A 15,415-nucleotide genomic window follows, 5' to 3' on the forward strand; every position below is an offset into this window, starting at 1 on the left:
AACATTTGATTGATTTATGGAATAAGATAAATGTTGATGATGAGATAAAGAAATCTTTATTAGCAAAGAGACCTTTAATTCAAAATAAACTTATTCCTTTTACAATGGATAATCAACTTTTATATAACTGGTTTCACAAAGGGATTAGATATATAGGAGACTGTTTTGAAGGAGGTATATTAATGTCATTTGACCAATTAAAGAATAAATACAAAATATCAAATAACACTCTTTTCTGTTATTTCCAATTAAGGGCTTATTTAAGAGATAAACTGGGTCAAACAATGTTATTGCCGAAACCTAATGAAATAGAAACTTTAATTCATAAAGGAAAAATTTAAAAAAATATTTCTGGTATGTATAATTTGATTCAAAAACAGGCAATTAAACAAGGAATTCATAAGTCAAGACAAAAATGGGAAACTGATTTGAATATTAAAATTGATGAAACAAGTTGGTCAAGATTATGTCTTGACAGTATGACAAATACAATAAATGTTCGACTAATATACAATATTATAATGTACAATATAACTTTTTACATCAATTATATATTACACCACAAAAAATAAATAGATGAAACTCAAATTTATCTGATCGATGTTTTCGATGTAATCAAGAAATTGGTACTTTTTTACACTCTACTTGGTCTTGTTTTAAAATTCAACTTTTTTGGACAAATTTAAGAGTTTTACTGGAACAAATTATTGGAATACAACTTCCACATAATCCAACATTATTTTTACTAGACAATATTGAAGGGATAAAATTGAAATCCAAATTGAATAAATATCAGAAAGAATTCATAAAAATTGCATTGGCAGTAGCCAAAAAGGCTATTGCAGTTACTTGGAAATCGGATTCAATCTTAAGTATAGATCGTTGGAAGAATGAAATTTTTAGCTGCATTCCACTTGAAAAAATTACTTATAATTTAAGAGATAAATATGAAATATATCTGAAAATTTGGTGCCCTTATTTACAAAAGATAGGATTAAATATATAGGTGCTCCGAAGATAAAATTATTGGTTATCTGGGGAAAGAAATAAATATCCATATTTAAGCTATTACGAACTCCATGGAGCATGTGGGGATCTTCCGACATCCAGGCATTCTTTCTTTCTTTTTTCTTCTTTTTTTTCTATAGGGATATGTTAGGGGGGAAGGGGGAAGGGTTGATAATTATTTTTTCTTTCTGTAACCTATTTGAAAATTCAATTAAAAAATTTATATAAAGAAAGAAAACATTACTGAAAGTTACGAAGATAAATAAATATGCCAAAAAGGAATAGTGAGGTAGTGTTCATGGGTTAAAGTACTGTTCAGAAATCTGATGACAGAAGGGAAGAAGCTGTTCCTAAAACGTTGAATATGGGTCTTTAGGCTCTGTACCTCCTTCCTGATGGATTTTCCAGGATGCAACCTCGATTACAGGGCATGTGCTATATACAGTAAGCTGGGCAAACTGAGTTTTCTCTGGACCATCAGAGGATGAATGGTGATCTAATAGAATATTACAAAATTAGGAGAGGTATAGATGGGGGAGTCAACCGTAGCTTGTCCTCAGGATCAAGGTACCCAATACTATAGGAGGGGTAATTAAAGGAGATATGCAGCTGAAATAATGGGCTGAACAGTGGCAGATGGAGTTCAATGCAGACAAGTGTGAGGTGTTGCACTTTGAGCGGATAAACCAGGCTAAGACTCCCACTGTAAGCAGCAGGGTACTGAGGAACAAGGTTGAACATAGGGATCTGGGAATACAGAGCCATCATTACTTGAAAGTGTTATCACTGGTAGATGGAGTTGTAAAGAGAGCTTTTGGCACATTGGCCTTCATAAACCAAATTATTGAGTACAGGAGTTGGGATGTATATTGAAATTGAATAAGATGTTGGTAAGGCTAAATTTGGAGTATGGTATGCAGATCAGTTCACCTACCTACAGGATAAATATCAATAAGATTGAAAGGGTACAGAGAAAGTTTACAAGGTTGGTGCTAGGATTTGAGTTATAGGGAGATGGTTAGGCCTTTATTCGCTGGAGAGTAGAGAATGTGGGGAAATTTGACAGCGGTATAGAAGGGGTAATGCAAGCAGGCTTTTTCCACTGAGGTTGGGTGAAACTATAACAATAGGTCATAGTTTAAGGATGAAAGGTGAGATATTTAAGAGGAACCTGAGGGACATTTTCTTCTTTCGGAGCGTGGTGAGTGTGTGGAAGGAGCTGCCCGTGGAAGTGGTAGATGCGGATTCAATTTCAGCACTTCAGCGAAGTTTGGATAAATACATGGATAGGACAGGAATGGAGGTCTATGGTCCAGGTGTGGGTTGATGGGATTAGGCAGAATAACAGGGCAGCATAGGCATTTTTCTCTGCTGTTTCTATGTCTATGATTCTCTATAGTCCAGTAAGTCAGTTGGTCCGGAACTATCAAAGTCCTGAGTATGCTGGATTAACAGAGTTTTGCTGCCCTTCCTGGTCTCCATTGCCCATCCAGGAGGGTGAGGTTCCCCACTCTCAGTGTGTTTTTCCTGCTCCAGGTTTGACAATGTCCTCATTTGTATTTCCCTGCAGGAATGCCGGGCTCTGAAGAATTTCTCTTCACTTTACGCCATCATCTCTGCCCTCCAGTCGAACCCCGTTCACCGGCTGAAGAAAACCTGGGAGGAAATGCCCAGGTATGGTGTGGGGAACTGGATCACAATTCTGAGTGTGTGTAGCAGATATCAGTGTCCCAGATACCCAGGAATTCTTGTATAGAGTACCAGTATCAGAGCAACGTTTCCCAGAAATTATTCACAGGAAACAATCAGTATTTGAGCAGGTTCCGAATTCTTGGGAATTGTCTGGGGAGGAGCAGCGACTGCACTGGAGCAACTTTTGGATATTCCTTTGGATAATGTAGAGGGATCAATGCTTCTGGATTACAGAATTCCCAGATCACCAATAATGAATCAGAATCAGGTTTAAGATCACTGTCATGCCGTGAGATTTGTTAAATAAATATAGAAAAAAAATCAATTACGGTAAGTATATATGTGTATATTAAATAGTTAAATTAAAAATAGTGCAAAAACAGAAAAAATAAAAAAGTGAGGTAGTGTTTATGGGTTCAATTATGGGTCCATTTAGCAGTCGGATGGCAGAGGGGAAGAAGCTGTTCCTGATTCTCTGAGTGTATGGTAGATTCAATTTTCAGCAGTGGAATATAATTTCTAGGAATCCCAGGAATAAAGGTGGTGAAATTATTGTCTCAGCATTGGAGCAACATTCCCAAATTATGTTGGGGGTAGGGAGCAGATCCCAGTTTTGAAGGAATAATCAGAGAGGATTACTTGAGAATTCCAAGAATAGATTGGGAATCAGTGCCTCTACAAGAGCGACATTCCCAGTTTCCTGAGGATGGTTTACGGGGATCAATATAGGGGAATTCTCAGATTCCAGAAATTGTATGGTGGTTTACCAAATGATTCTGGGAATTTACTATTCCCAAAATCCCAGATGGGGGCTGAGTATCTATAGAATTTTCAGATTCCCAGGAAATAATATGGAAGAAATTCTTTTCTCATTTTTGAGGCAGCATTCCCAGGAACAGTGTGGATAGATCAGTGCAGGAGGCTTTCCAGAATTCCAGGAAAAGAGCAAGCGTGTTTGGCATTCCTGGAATCCCAGTATCACTGAGTCTGCCGGATACAGCACCAGGGAAATTTCCCTGGGAGTATTGGTCCCTTGCTTGTTGAGTGAAATCTTGGGCTCTGCGATGGGATTTGGAGTGAATATTCTTCCTTTGATTTTATTTCCAGGGAAGTTATGCGGAGATATGAGGAACTCTCGGAGATCTTCTCAGAGAAGAACAATTATTCCCAAAGCCGAGAGCTGTTGATTAAAGTAAGAGCAATGATCTTAATGTGAAATGGAAACATCTATATTAGCTTTTACAATTGGAAATTCCTGGTACATTGTACAGAACTAAGAAAGCAGAATTTGATTTGAAGGCTTTGGCTGTGTGGGAGTGTTACCCAACCAATGGTCCCTGCTCTAACTCTGCAAACTTGTGGGTGACTCAGTGGTGCAGTGGGTCGATTCCTTGCTTCACAGCTCCAGAGGTCCAGGTTCGATCCCAACCTCCAGCAATGTCTGTGTGTGGAGTTCGAACATTCTCCCTGTGAACGCATGGGTTTCTCCCAGTTGGTTTGTTTTATTTTCCCACATCCCAAAATCTTGCAGATCAGTATGTGGGTGAGGAGAGAACCTGAGGGGTTTGAGTTGAGAATAAAATGGGATCAGTGTAAGTGGTTGTTCGATGGTCAGTGGCCGAATGATGTGTTTCTGTGCTGTATCTCTCTATGACTCTAAAAAGACAGGATTCAGGAGTGAGCACCTTACTCTACCATTGGATAACTCATGCCCATTCTGATTGTAACATCAACCTTGCATTCCCATTCATTCCTATTATCCTTTGATCCTATTGTTTGTAGAGGATCTATCCATGTCTGCCTTAAAACAGCCTGCAACCCAGCCCATTTCCTGGACCTCAATGGCAGTCCCATCATCGGCTTGTTGTTTGACCTCCAGCTGCCTTGCCTTGGACCGGTTGTGTCTGTTCTTCGGAACGGGCATCTCTGAGTCATCGTGTTGTGCAATGAATCAACGTCACGAGCTTCTCACCCCACCGTTTCTTCAAGAGTGTCTCTCAGTGCCCAGGCTGCAGTGGGTTCATCTCTGAATGCCGGCCATGGCCACCTTGTTCCAGAGGGGCAGAGGTGGCCCCTGAGGTGGGGACTTGGTAGTGTAGTCAAAAATGAAAAGGGCTATCCAAGTTTACAGTGTGATCTTGATCAACTGTGCTAGTGGTGGTTGGAACTTAACTCAGATAAATCCAAGCTGTTACATTTCAGTAAAACTTGCACATTAAATGGTAGGGCCTTGGGGGTTGTTGTAGAATGGAGAGACTTTGGGATTGAGGTATACACACAAGGCACAAGAGATTCTGAAGATGCTGGAACTCTTGAGCAATGCACATAACACATTGGAGGAACTCAGCAGGTCAGGCAGCATCTATGGAGAGAAATAAATAGTCGATGTTTCAGGCTGAGACCCTTCATTAAGGGCTGATGTAGGGTCTTGGCCTAAAACGTCGACAGTTTATTCCCCTCCATGGATGCCGCCCGATCTGCAGAGTTTTTCAATGTACAGGTAGTTGCCTAACTGAAAATGGCAACGTAGGTCAACAGAACGGTGAGGAAGACATTTGCAGCACTGTCCTTCCTCAGGCAGGGCTTGGCATGCAGGAGGTGGGGCACAATGCAAGCCTTTGCCAAGGTCACATTTGGAGAACTGTGTATCAGGTCGTCCTGCTATAGAAAAGGATGTTAATAAGCTGGATAAGGTGCAGAAAATCTATACAAGGATGTTACTGGGACTGGAGGGCTCGGGTTATAGGAGAGACTTTAGGACTTCCTCGGTCGAGTGCAGGATGTTGAGGGGGAACCTTGTAGTGATGGTTAAAATCACGAAGGAAGCTGGCCACAGTCTTTTCCCCAGGGTAGGGAGTCTAGAGCTAGAGGACATATGTTTAAAATGGGAGAGGAAAGGTTTAACGAGGGCCAGAGGGACAATTTTCCTCTTAGGTGTGGTGTGTGTATGGAAGCGGTAGAGGTGGGTGCATTTGAAATGCTACAAATGGTATTTGGATAGTTTATGTGGGTGGGAAAGGTTTAGAAGGCTATGACCAAATGCAGGCAAATGGGACTAACTCATCTAATGAAATAGATCGGCACAGATGGGTTGGATTGAAGGACTTAATTCCATGTGTTACTCTGATCTCAGTTCAATGCCGAGCCAAAAGATTTAAAATAAAGATAACAATTTCTTCTTTGTTATTCTGCCAGGAAGGAACTTCAAAGTTTGCCACACTAGACAAGAAGCATATGAAAAAAACAAAAGACCACAAAATTCCAGTAAGTTGCCGTTTAATCTTATTAAACATGTTTCTTCTTGTTGAATGGAACATGGAATAAAGAGGCTTAACTCTTTGGGGGTCATCACAGCCACAAATTCCATTTATGTAACATCCATGAGGTAATTAGGTATCATAAGTTACAATCACAAGGATGTAAGCTCAAAACCAAATGGAAACTGGGAAATTAATTGTCAGGCAAGAACGAGAGGGGACTTGATAGAGGTCTACAAGATTATGAGAGGCATAGATAGGGTGGATAGTCAGTACCTGTCTCCCAGGGCACCAGCAGCAAACACCAGAGGGCATATGTACAAAATTAAGGGAGGGAAGTTTAGGGGAGACATTGGGGGTAAGTTTTTTTACACAGAGGGTTGTGAGTGCCTGGAATGACTTACCTGGGATGGTGGTGGAGGCTAAAACATTAGGGGTATTTAACAGCCTCTTGGACAGGCACATGGATGAAAGAAAAATGGAGGGTTATGGGGTAGTGTTGGTTTAGTACTTTTTTTTAGGGATTATATGGGTCAGCACAACATGGAGGGCTGAAGGGCCTGTACTGTGCCGTAGTGTTCTATGGTTCTAGTTTGGGTTTAGTGGTGCAAAGGGCCTTACCTCTGTGTTGTGTAACTCTAAATATTATCTATTGTTTCCATGACTTTTAAGTTAAAGTTCAAACATATCAAGTTCAAATTTATTGTCAGAAACATAAATGCATAAATGCCATAAAAAATTAGGCTCTTGCAGCAGCAGCACGGTACATCACAAATATAAGGCAACATCAATAAGTATAATTTACATGACAAAATATAAAATAAGATAGAGTGAGAGGAAAGGAACTGTAATCTTTTGAGGAGACGGATTGTATGCCGGGGAGAGTATTCAAAAGAAGTGAGCAGGGACAGTTTGGATACTCTGCGCTCCACACTTCCCAAGGAGACGTTGGATTGTGTGTAAATAGGCACTCGACAAGGGCCAATTAAAAGAGGCTAGGATTAGGTGTTTGGCCATTGCTAGAGTGGACCAGTGTTAGAGTGGTGAGTTCAGGATCCAGCGAGAAGAAGCATAGGCTATAGGTAGACTTCTTAATTGTTTTTTGCACAGTTAGAGCAGTGGAGACGCTGGGTTGGATAGTGGAATGCACCTCTTGCAGGATGTAGGAAGGCAGGCAGACCTCTAGTGTCCCTGACGATTACACCAGCAAGAAGTGCATCCAGCTGCAGCTTCTTTCAGACCGTGTTGAGGAACTGGAGCTGGAACTCCAAATTTTTTGGGAAGCTGAGAGGTTGTTAGACAGGACATACAGGGAGGTAGTTACACTCAAGGTGCTGGACACCGGTAACTGGGTAACCATCAGGAGGGGGAAAGGGGATAGGCAGCCAGTGCAGAGTACCCCACTGGCTGTTCCCCTCAACAACAGGTATACTGCTTTGGATACTGTTGGGTGGGGTTGGGGAAGATGGTGGGGGACGACCTAGCAGAGGAAAGTCCCAGCGGTCAGCTCTCTAGCGCAGAGTCTGGTCCCGTGGCTCAGAAGGGAAGTGGGGAGAAGAGGCATGTTGATAGGGGATTCATTGGTTAGGGAATCAGGCAGGAGGCTTGGTGGATAAGAACTAGATTTTTAAATGGTATATGGCCTCCAAGGTGCCAGGGTCAGGGACATCTCGGGTCAAATCCACAGCAATCTTAAGTGGGAGGGTGAGAAGCCAGAGGCTGTGGTCTACGTTGGTACCAATGACATGTGTAGGAAGGTTAATGAGGTCCTGCAAAGTGAGTTCAGGGAACTAGGTGGTTAGTTAAAGGACTGAACTTCCAGAGTTGTGATCGCATGGTTGCTACCCATGTCACGTGCTAGTGAGGCCAGAAATAGGAAGATCATGCAGTTTAACACGAGGCTAAGGAGTTGCTGTAGGAGTGACGACATCAGATTTTTGGATCATTGGGCTCTCTTCTTCCAGGGAAGCTGGGACCTGTACAGAAGGGACGGTTTGCACCTGAACTGCAGGGGGATGAATATCCCTACAGGAAGGTTTAATAGTGCTGCGTGGGGGTATTGGGTGGGGTTTAAGCTAGAGTTGCAGGGGGATGTGAAATGAGCGCCAGTGGTATGATTGTGGGGAAATATGTTGTTCAGGCTGCGTACAAAGTCAGGAACCAAAGGGTTGAGCATAGTGGGGCTAATGTTCTCTGTATGTTTCAGTGCAAGGATTATGGTAGGAAAGGTGGATGAGCTTAGGACACGGATCAGCATGTGGAATTGACGTTGTAACCATTAATGCGATTCAGTTTCAGGAGGGGCAGGACTGGCAGCTCAGTGTTCCAGGGTTCCATTTTTTTAGGTATGATAGAACCGGAGCAATTAAAGGGGGAGGGATGGCATTACTCGTCAGGGAAAATGTAACGGCAGTGCTCAGTCAGTTCAAACTTGTTGGCTGAGGCTAGAGGGCTTGGAAATGAGGAATAAGAAAGGGATGATCATGTAAATTGGATTACATTATAGACCATCTAACAGTCCGTGGGATTTAGAAGAACAGGGTGAAAGAAGCTTGGCTTTTGAGAGATTTTGATGCCTTGGTTAAGAAAATGGAGGTGCATGGCAGGAAGAGGAAAATGAGGTACTTGAGTATCAGAAATGCAAAAGAATACTGAACTAGGAAATCAGGAGGACTAAAAGAGGGCATGAGGCTGTTCTAGCAGATAAGGAGAATCCCAAGGATGACTTCAAATATATTAATGGCAAAAGGATAGCAAGGGAGAGAACTGGCCCTCTGAAAGATCAGATCTGTGCACGGGAGCTGAAGGAGACGGGGGAAATCTTAAGTAGATATTCTTGCATCTGCATTTACTCCAGAGACTGACACAGTGTCTATCGAAGTGAGGCAAAGCAGCAGTGACGTCATGGACCAGATATTGATTACAGAGGAGGAGTTGTTTGCTATCATGAGGCAAAGTAGGGTAGATAAGTCCACAGGGCCTGGCACGTGCTCCTTTGGACCCTGTTGGAGGCTAGTGCAGAAAATATAAGCAGTGATGTTTCAAATGTCCTCAGCCACTGTAAGAATTCAGTAGGCCAGGCAGCATTAAAATGCATCAAAGATGCTACCTGTCCTGCTGAGTTCCTCCAGCATTTTGTATGTGATACATGCTCCCAAGTTGCCATAGTACTTGCATCTGTTTTGAGTCTGTGGACTGGACAGTATTCAGGGATTCATCTTCAAGTCTGAATGAAGTGTGTGTGTGCCTACAAGAACATACTGTACATCCCCAAATCAAAAGCCGTGGATGAACCAGAAGATTCCTAGTCTGCTGAGGGCTAGATCTGTGACATTCCAGTCTGATGATCCATCCAGTGGCACTCACAGTATATGGAGAGGTTGGTCATGGCTAGAATCAACTCCTGCCTAAGCACGGACCTGGACCCACTGCAATTTGCCCATCACCACAAACGGTCTGCGGTGGATGCGCTGAAGTCTGTGCAGGTCGGAAATAACTCACCGCCTCACTGATGATCAACACTGCCACACCTCAAGGGTGTGTGCTTAGGCCACTGCTCTACCCTCCCTACACTCAGCTCAAACACCATCTGTGAATTTGCTGATGACTCAACCATTGTTGACAGAATTTCAGACGGTGACAAGAAGGCATATCAGGAGCAGGAGAGATCAACTGGTGTAGTGGTGTCACAGCAACAGCCTTGCACTCAACGTCAGTAAAACCAAAGAGTTGATTGTGAACTTCAGGAAGGGTAAGACCAGGGAACACACACCAGTCCTCATTGAGGGATCAGAAGTGGAAAGTGTGAGCAATTTCAAGCTCCTGGATGTCAACATCTCTGAGAATCTATATGGGGTCCAATATATTAATGTAGTTACAAAGAAGGCATGGCAGAGGTATGTTTCACTCGGCGTTTAAGGAGATTTGTTATGTCATTAAAGACATTCAGAAATTTCTACAGATGTGCCATGAAGAGCATTCCAACTGGCTGTGTCACTGTCTGGTATGGGCGGAGGGCACAGGATCAAAATAAGCTGCAGAAGTTTGCAAACTCAGACAGCTCCATAATGGGCACTGGCCTCCATTGTATCCAGGACATCTTCATGGAGAGATGCTACAAAAAGGTGGCAAATGTCAGTAAGGACCCCCATCACCCAGGACATGCCATCTTCTCATTGCTACCATCAGGGCAGAGGTACAGAAGCCTGAACGCACACTCTCCATGATTCAGGAACAGCTTCTTTCCCTCTACCATCAGATTTCTGAATGGACAATGAGCCCATGAACACAACCTCACTACTTTCTTCTTTTCTCTCTTTGCACTACTTATTTAATTTAATTGTAAAATACAGTTTTAATACTATGTATTACAAAGCACTGTTGCCCACATAACAACAAATTTCACAACATATGCCAGTGATATTAAACCTGATACTGACTCTGATTCCCTTCCTGTTTCCCGTGACGTGCTCTCCTGGACCCACTCCAGTCACCATGACAACTCCACTCCAGAACTTCCTTTTATCCAAGTGAGACACTCCACTTCCTGTCTTCTCATCATACACCAGTCCAGAAGTTCCCTTTCTCCGAGTAACAGACGTAATGCAGGGTTTTGCCCCAAAATGTCGCTGATTGCTTTTCTCCCACAGATGCTACTCCCCCTGTTGTCTTTCACTAGAAGATTGTTGCTGCAGGTTCCAGCATCTCTGGTCTCTTGTGTCTCAATGGCAGGCTGCTCTCTTCCCCAGTCTCACTACAGTGACCCAAAGGTACTGTAGTCCAGATCTTCCCTTTCTCCAAGTGACGGGTCATGATTTTCCCTGGTCCCACTGCAGTACTTCAATCCAGGGATTCACTTTCTCGACTACGCATCACTCTCCTCTCCAGCCCCACTCCAGTCACCTCATTTTATTCCAATTTGCAACTTCACTTCAACTTCAAGTTTAATTATCATACACAAATACAGCTGGACAAAACAGTGTTCCGCTGGGCCAAGGTGAAAAACAATTGCAGAAAACATACAGTCACACCGAAAAACAGCCCAAGTCCCTGGGTGCTATAGGCTGTAGAATGTTGTCCTGGTCCAGCTTGTTCTTCCACTGAGTGAACAGCAGAGTGCAGCATTGAGCGAACACTGGAGAGCAGCACCAAAGGGAGGGAGCAGTGCCCAATCTGATCTGGATTCCATGCTGCCCGCAGAGGCCTCTACTCTCCCCCACACCACCTCAGTGCGTCCTCTCCTGGACGGATGCCGCAGGTGACTCCACGGCAGGAGGCCTGGTCTGCGCTGCGCAGCACCCCCACCAGTGAATCAGCCATACAGCATTCTACACTGCCAATGTCCAACAGGGTGTTGAAAAAATGTCCAAGACAACGACCCACTCTGTTGGATTGCACACTCCCTGGGCACAGTAGTACACCACAAAACCAGGTGACAACACAACAACGGTACAAGAGAAGTCCAGACGTGCAACTCCTGGGCAACTTGCTGCAGAACTTGATGTTCTTCATATCCAGCAGTGTCATAAAAGAATGAACAATTGCACCTTTGTTTGGTTCCAGAGTGGTTGCTGCACCCAAGCGCACCGTTGGCTTACCAGGAACTCTTTCACTGAGCAGCAGATCGCTGTCCTCCCCAACCTCCAAAGTGTCCAGCCCAGAGCTTCCCTTTCTCCAAGTGACACATCCGAAACCAGCAGCGTGTGTTCTTCCAAGTGCTGGTCATGGGGAGGGAGTGACAGACTGGGGGGCCAATCATGGACAGGGAGTAACAGACTGACGTGCCAATCATGGGGAGTGACAGACTGGGGTGCCAATCATGGACAGGGAGTAACAGACTGACGTGCCAATCATGGGGAGTGACAGACTGGGGTGCCAATCATGGGGAATGACAGACTGGGGTGCCAATCATGGGGAGGGAGTGACAGACTGACGTGCCAATCATGGGGAGGGAGTGACACACTGATGTGTCGGTACGGAGTGCCAGTGGCAGGGTATGAGGCCCCAGTTTTCTGCGTGTGAAGGGCAGTGAGGAGGGCCGAGGGTGACTCGCATGTTTTCCATCTCTGCAGAACCTGATCCAAGGCACAGTGCCCTACCTCGGCACCTTTCTCACAGACCTGGTGATGTTGGACACGGCGGTGAAGGACTATGTTGAGGTGAGTGCAATGGAGATAAGATGTGGAGGTCAGTTAGATTATAAGTCATAGAATCAGAAGTAGGCAGCTTGGCCCACCTAGTCTTATTCTCCATTCCATCATGGCTGATTTATATTCCTACCTTCTACCCATAAACTTTGACACCCTTACTAAAGAAACTACCAACCTTGACTTTAAATATACCCAATGTCTTGGCCTCCACAGTCATCTTTGGCAATGAATTCTACAGATTCCATTTTGTAAATGTCCATTGTAATTTCCATCCATGTGTTTAAGTTGGGCTCTTCTGTATTAGTCATTTCCTGGTAAGAGTCTTTTTACCAGAGTATATTCATTAAATAGTTATCTCTTTTGAACCATTCTTGAGGTATATACCCAAAACATATGGCCTTACTTTCTAAGGGTATTTCACACTTAAAGATGTTTAAACACATTTACAAAATGGAGAAGATAACAGTATCTGTTAATCATAAGTTGGAACAATTTGATTCATACTGGGAAAAATGGTTTAATTACATACCTCATAGGCCTGATTTTATTCTCACAAATCAATGAATATGTTGTTAAAAAAATCACTCCCTACTTGTACATAGTTTCCTCCTTTTGCTTGTTCTTTCTTTCCTCTCTTTTCTTTAAGTGTATACCTCAGATAAATATTAAGTGGAGATTTGTGGCAAATATGACTATGATATGTATAGTATCTGAGATACATATTATGGAAAAGTTTGTTTGATGAACTTCAATAAAGAGTAAATTACAAAAAAAAGAAAAAAAATAATTCTACAGATTCACCACCCTCTGGCTGAAGAAATTCCTCCTCATCCTAGTTCTAAAGGGGCAACCTTCTATGCTGAGGTGGTTCCTCGATCACTGGAAACATCTCCACTTCCATTCTGTCCACATGTTTCAATATTTGCTAGGTTTCAATGAGATCCTGCCTTCATCTTTCTAAACTCCAGTGAGTACAGGCCCAGAGCCATCAATCATTCCTCATTCTTCAAACCCTTCATCCCTGGAATCATTCTCATAATTATCTTCTGGGCCCTCTCCAATACCGGCACATCCTTCCTTAGAAATGGGGCCCAAAACTGGTCTGATCAATACCTTAGAAAAATTCACCTTTGCTTTAATATTCATTGCTCGCAAAATAAATGCTGACATTTCATTTGCCTTCCTCACTACTAACCCAACCTCCAAGTCAATGGAATGATTGGACCAACTGTTACCATTAAAGATGTGTGCCAGTGCTTCCAGCTGAGGGAAGTCCACTGGGGAAGGACTGGTCTTCCTGACTTTTCCTGAAGGGATAATGACAGACCTCAAACCTCAAGTGATTTTGAGACACAGCTTTTGTTAACCCTGCCTCTTACCTTCCAGGATGGAATGATCAACTTCGACAAGAGGAGAAAGGTAAGTGTTTCTACAGAACACCTTGAATTTTTTGACATGTCCTTGTTCATATCATGTGGTGCTGACTTTGTTTTACCTGTTGCTTTTGTGTCTGCATGTGTGGCTGAATGGCAGGAGTTTGAAATCATCGCCCAGATTAAGCTGCTACAAAAAGCTTGTAAGAACTACAGCTTTGAGAGGGAGCCCGAGTTCCTGAACTGGTTCTACAACCTGCAGTCCCTCAGTGAGGCTGAGAGGTGAGATCCCATGACTGCAACTGGTCGTAGCTTTATTATTAATTAAATGTAGTGACCCGGTGTCAGGACAGCAATCTTTTCCTCAGTGTTAACTAAACAAAAGAGCTGGTCATTGACTTCAGAAAGAGGGACAGTGCACACGCTCCTGTCACTTTAAACCTATGCCCTCCAATTCGTAACTCCTCAACCCAGGGGAAAAGACTGTGTGCATTCACCCTGTCTGAACCCCTCACATTTTTACGCACCTACGTAAGGTCAGGCACAGTGTAGTGGCGTCAGCACTGGACTTCATTGCAGACGGTCCTGAGTTCAAACCCAGCCGGCTCCCAACTTGGGCAGCAGCAGTATCTGTGTGGAAGAAAGGCCTGGCAGTCTACTTCCGCATCTTGCCATGAGGTCACAAAGAATCTGACCTGACTGAACGACTGAACAACAACAATAAGGTTCAACCCTCCTTTTCCTCCAGTGTAAAAACTTCCCCACAACTCAGTCCCAGCAACATCCTTGTAAACCTCCTCTGCACTCTTTCCAGCTGAATGGCCTTTTTCTCATGGCAGTGTGACCAAAACTTAACACAATGTTCCAAATGCAGCCTCTCCGACGACTTGTTGTGATTTTAACACTGATTGCTGCCCTTTTACACTCTCCCAATTTAAACTGGCACAAAAGGCTATGGTCAAATTGTAGAGATTTCTCTGAATTGAGCAGTATGTTGGATTTCTACCTGTCCTGATTTTAATAGCTGGATTGGGTGTAATCTGGATTTCCACTTGTCGCGATTCTGGCTGCCCCATATTAGGAAGGGTGTGCAGTCTTTGGAGAGGGTACAAGAAAGGTTCACTAGTTTAAAGAGCAGGTGCTGCAAGGAGGGCTCAGACAAGTTTTGGTTCTCTGGTGCACTGAGGTTAAGGGGAGAAGTGATAGAAGTTTATAAAATTCTGAGGGGCCTACATGGGGTAGAGTGAGAAACTTCATCCTGAGGTGGAATTGCCAAGTACTAAAGCACACATATTTAAGATGAAGCAGGGAAAGTTTAAAAATCTGCGGGGCAAGATTATTTTTTGCATACAGAGGGAAGGGTGCCTAAAATAGGATGTCAGGTGTAGAGGTGTTTAAAAGGCTGTTAGACAGAGATGCCTTGGGGGAGCCCTGCACATCTGCTTTGAACTTTTCCCTCTCACCTTAAATGCATGGCCTGTAGTAACAAACATTTCAGTCCTGGTGAAAATATTCTGATTGTTTGCTCTGTCTGTGCCTCTCATGATTTTATAAAACACCATCAGGTCTCCCCCCTGCCTCCTCCACTCCAGAGAAAACGACCCAAGTCTGTCCAACCTCTCTTTATGTCACATGCCTTCAAATCCAGGCAGCTTATTTGTGAATCTCTTCTACACGCTTGTTAAAGCCTCCACAATTCCTTATAATGGCGGGGGGGGGGGGGGGGGTGACCTGAAGTGACTGCCAGATGCCCCAGATGCCTCTGGCTGGGCCAGCTCAAGTGCTGAGCCTCGGACTTTCAGCACTATCCAGAGCACATGTTATTAAAGATGGTCTCACTCCCTGCAGCTTACAAAACTTCCTGACTCTTGAGCTCAATGCCTTGACAGATTACGGGCAGCCATTGTCTCAGAAGCTTTCAACGCACAGTTGGTTC

At 43.6% G+C, this 15,415-nt stretch overlaps 1 protein-coding gene across 4 annotated transcripts in view; it reads left to right on the top strand.

The window, feature by feature from the left end:
* The window catches only part of LOC140716943 (ral guanine nucleotide dissociation stimulator-like), a 127,384-nt gene that overhangs the window by 87,925 nt on the left and 24,044 nt on the right, over nucleotides 1–15,415 (top strand). For all 4 annotated transcript variants that reach the window (XM_073030099.1, XM_073030109.1, XM_073030118.1 and 1 more), the window contains exons 8-13: nucleotides 2,579–2,682; nucleotides 3,808–3,892; nucleotides 5,896–5,964; nucleotides 12,029–12,115; nucleotides 13,493–13,525; nucleotides 13,640–13,761. In XM_073030099.1, coding sequence (XP_072886200.1) covers nucleotides 2,579–2,682; nucleotides 3,808–3,892; nucleotides 5,896–5,964; nucleotides 12,029–12,115; nucleotides 13,493–13,525; nucleotides 13,640–13,761 — 500 coding nt within the window. The remainder of the gene's footprint in view (nucleotides 1–2,578; nucleotides 2,683–3,807; nucleotides 3,893–5,895; nucleotides 5,965–12,028; nucleotides 12,116–13,492; nucleotides 13,526–13,639; nucleotides 13,762–15,415) is intronic.

The sequence above is a fragment of the Hemitrygon akajei genome, chromosome 2, assembly GCF_048418815.1.
Source record: "Hemitrygon akajei chromosome 2, sHemAka1.3, whole genome shotgun sequence".
Taxonomy (NCBI): Eukaryota; Metazoa; Chordata; class Chondrichthyes; order Myliobatiformes; family Dasyatidae; genus Hemitrygon; species Hemitrygon akajei.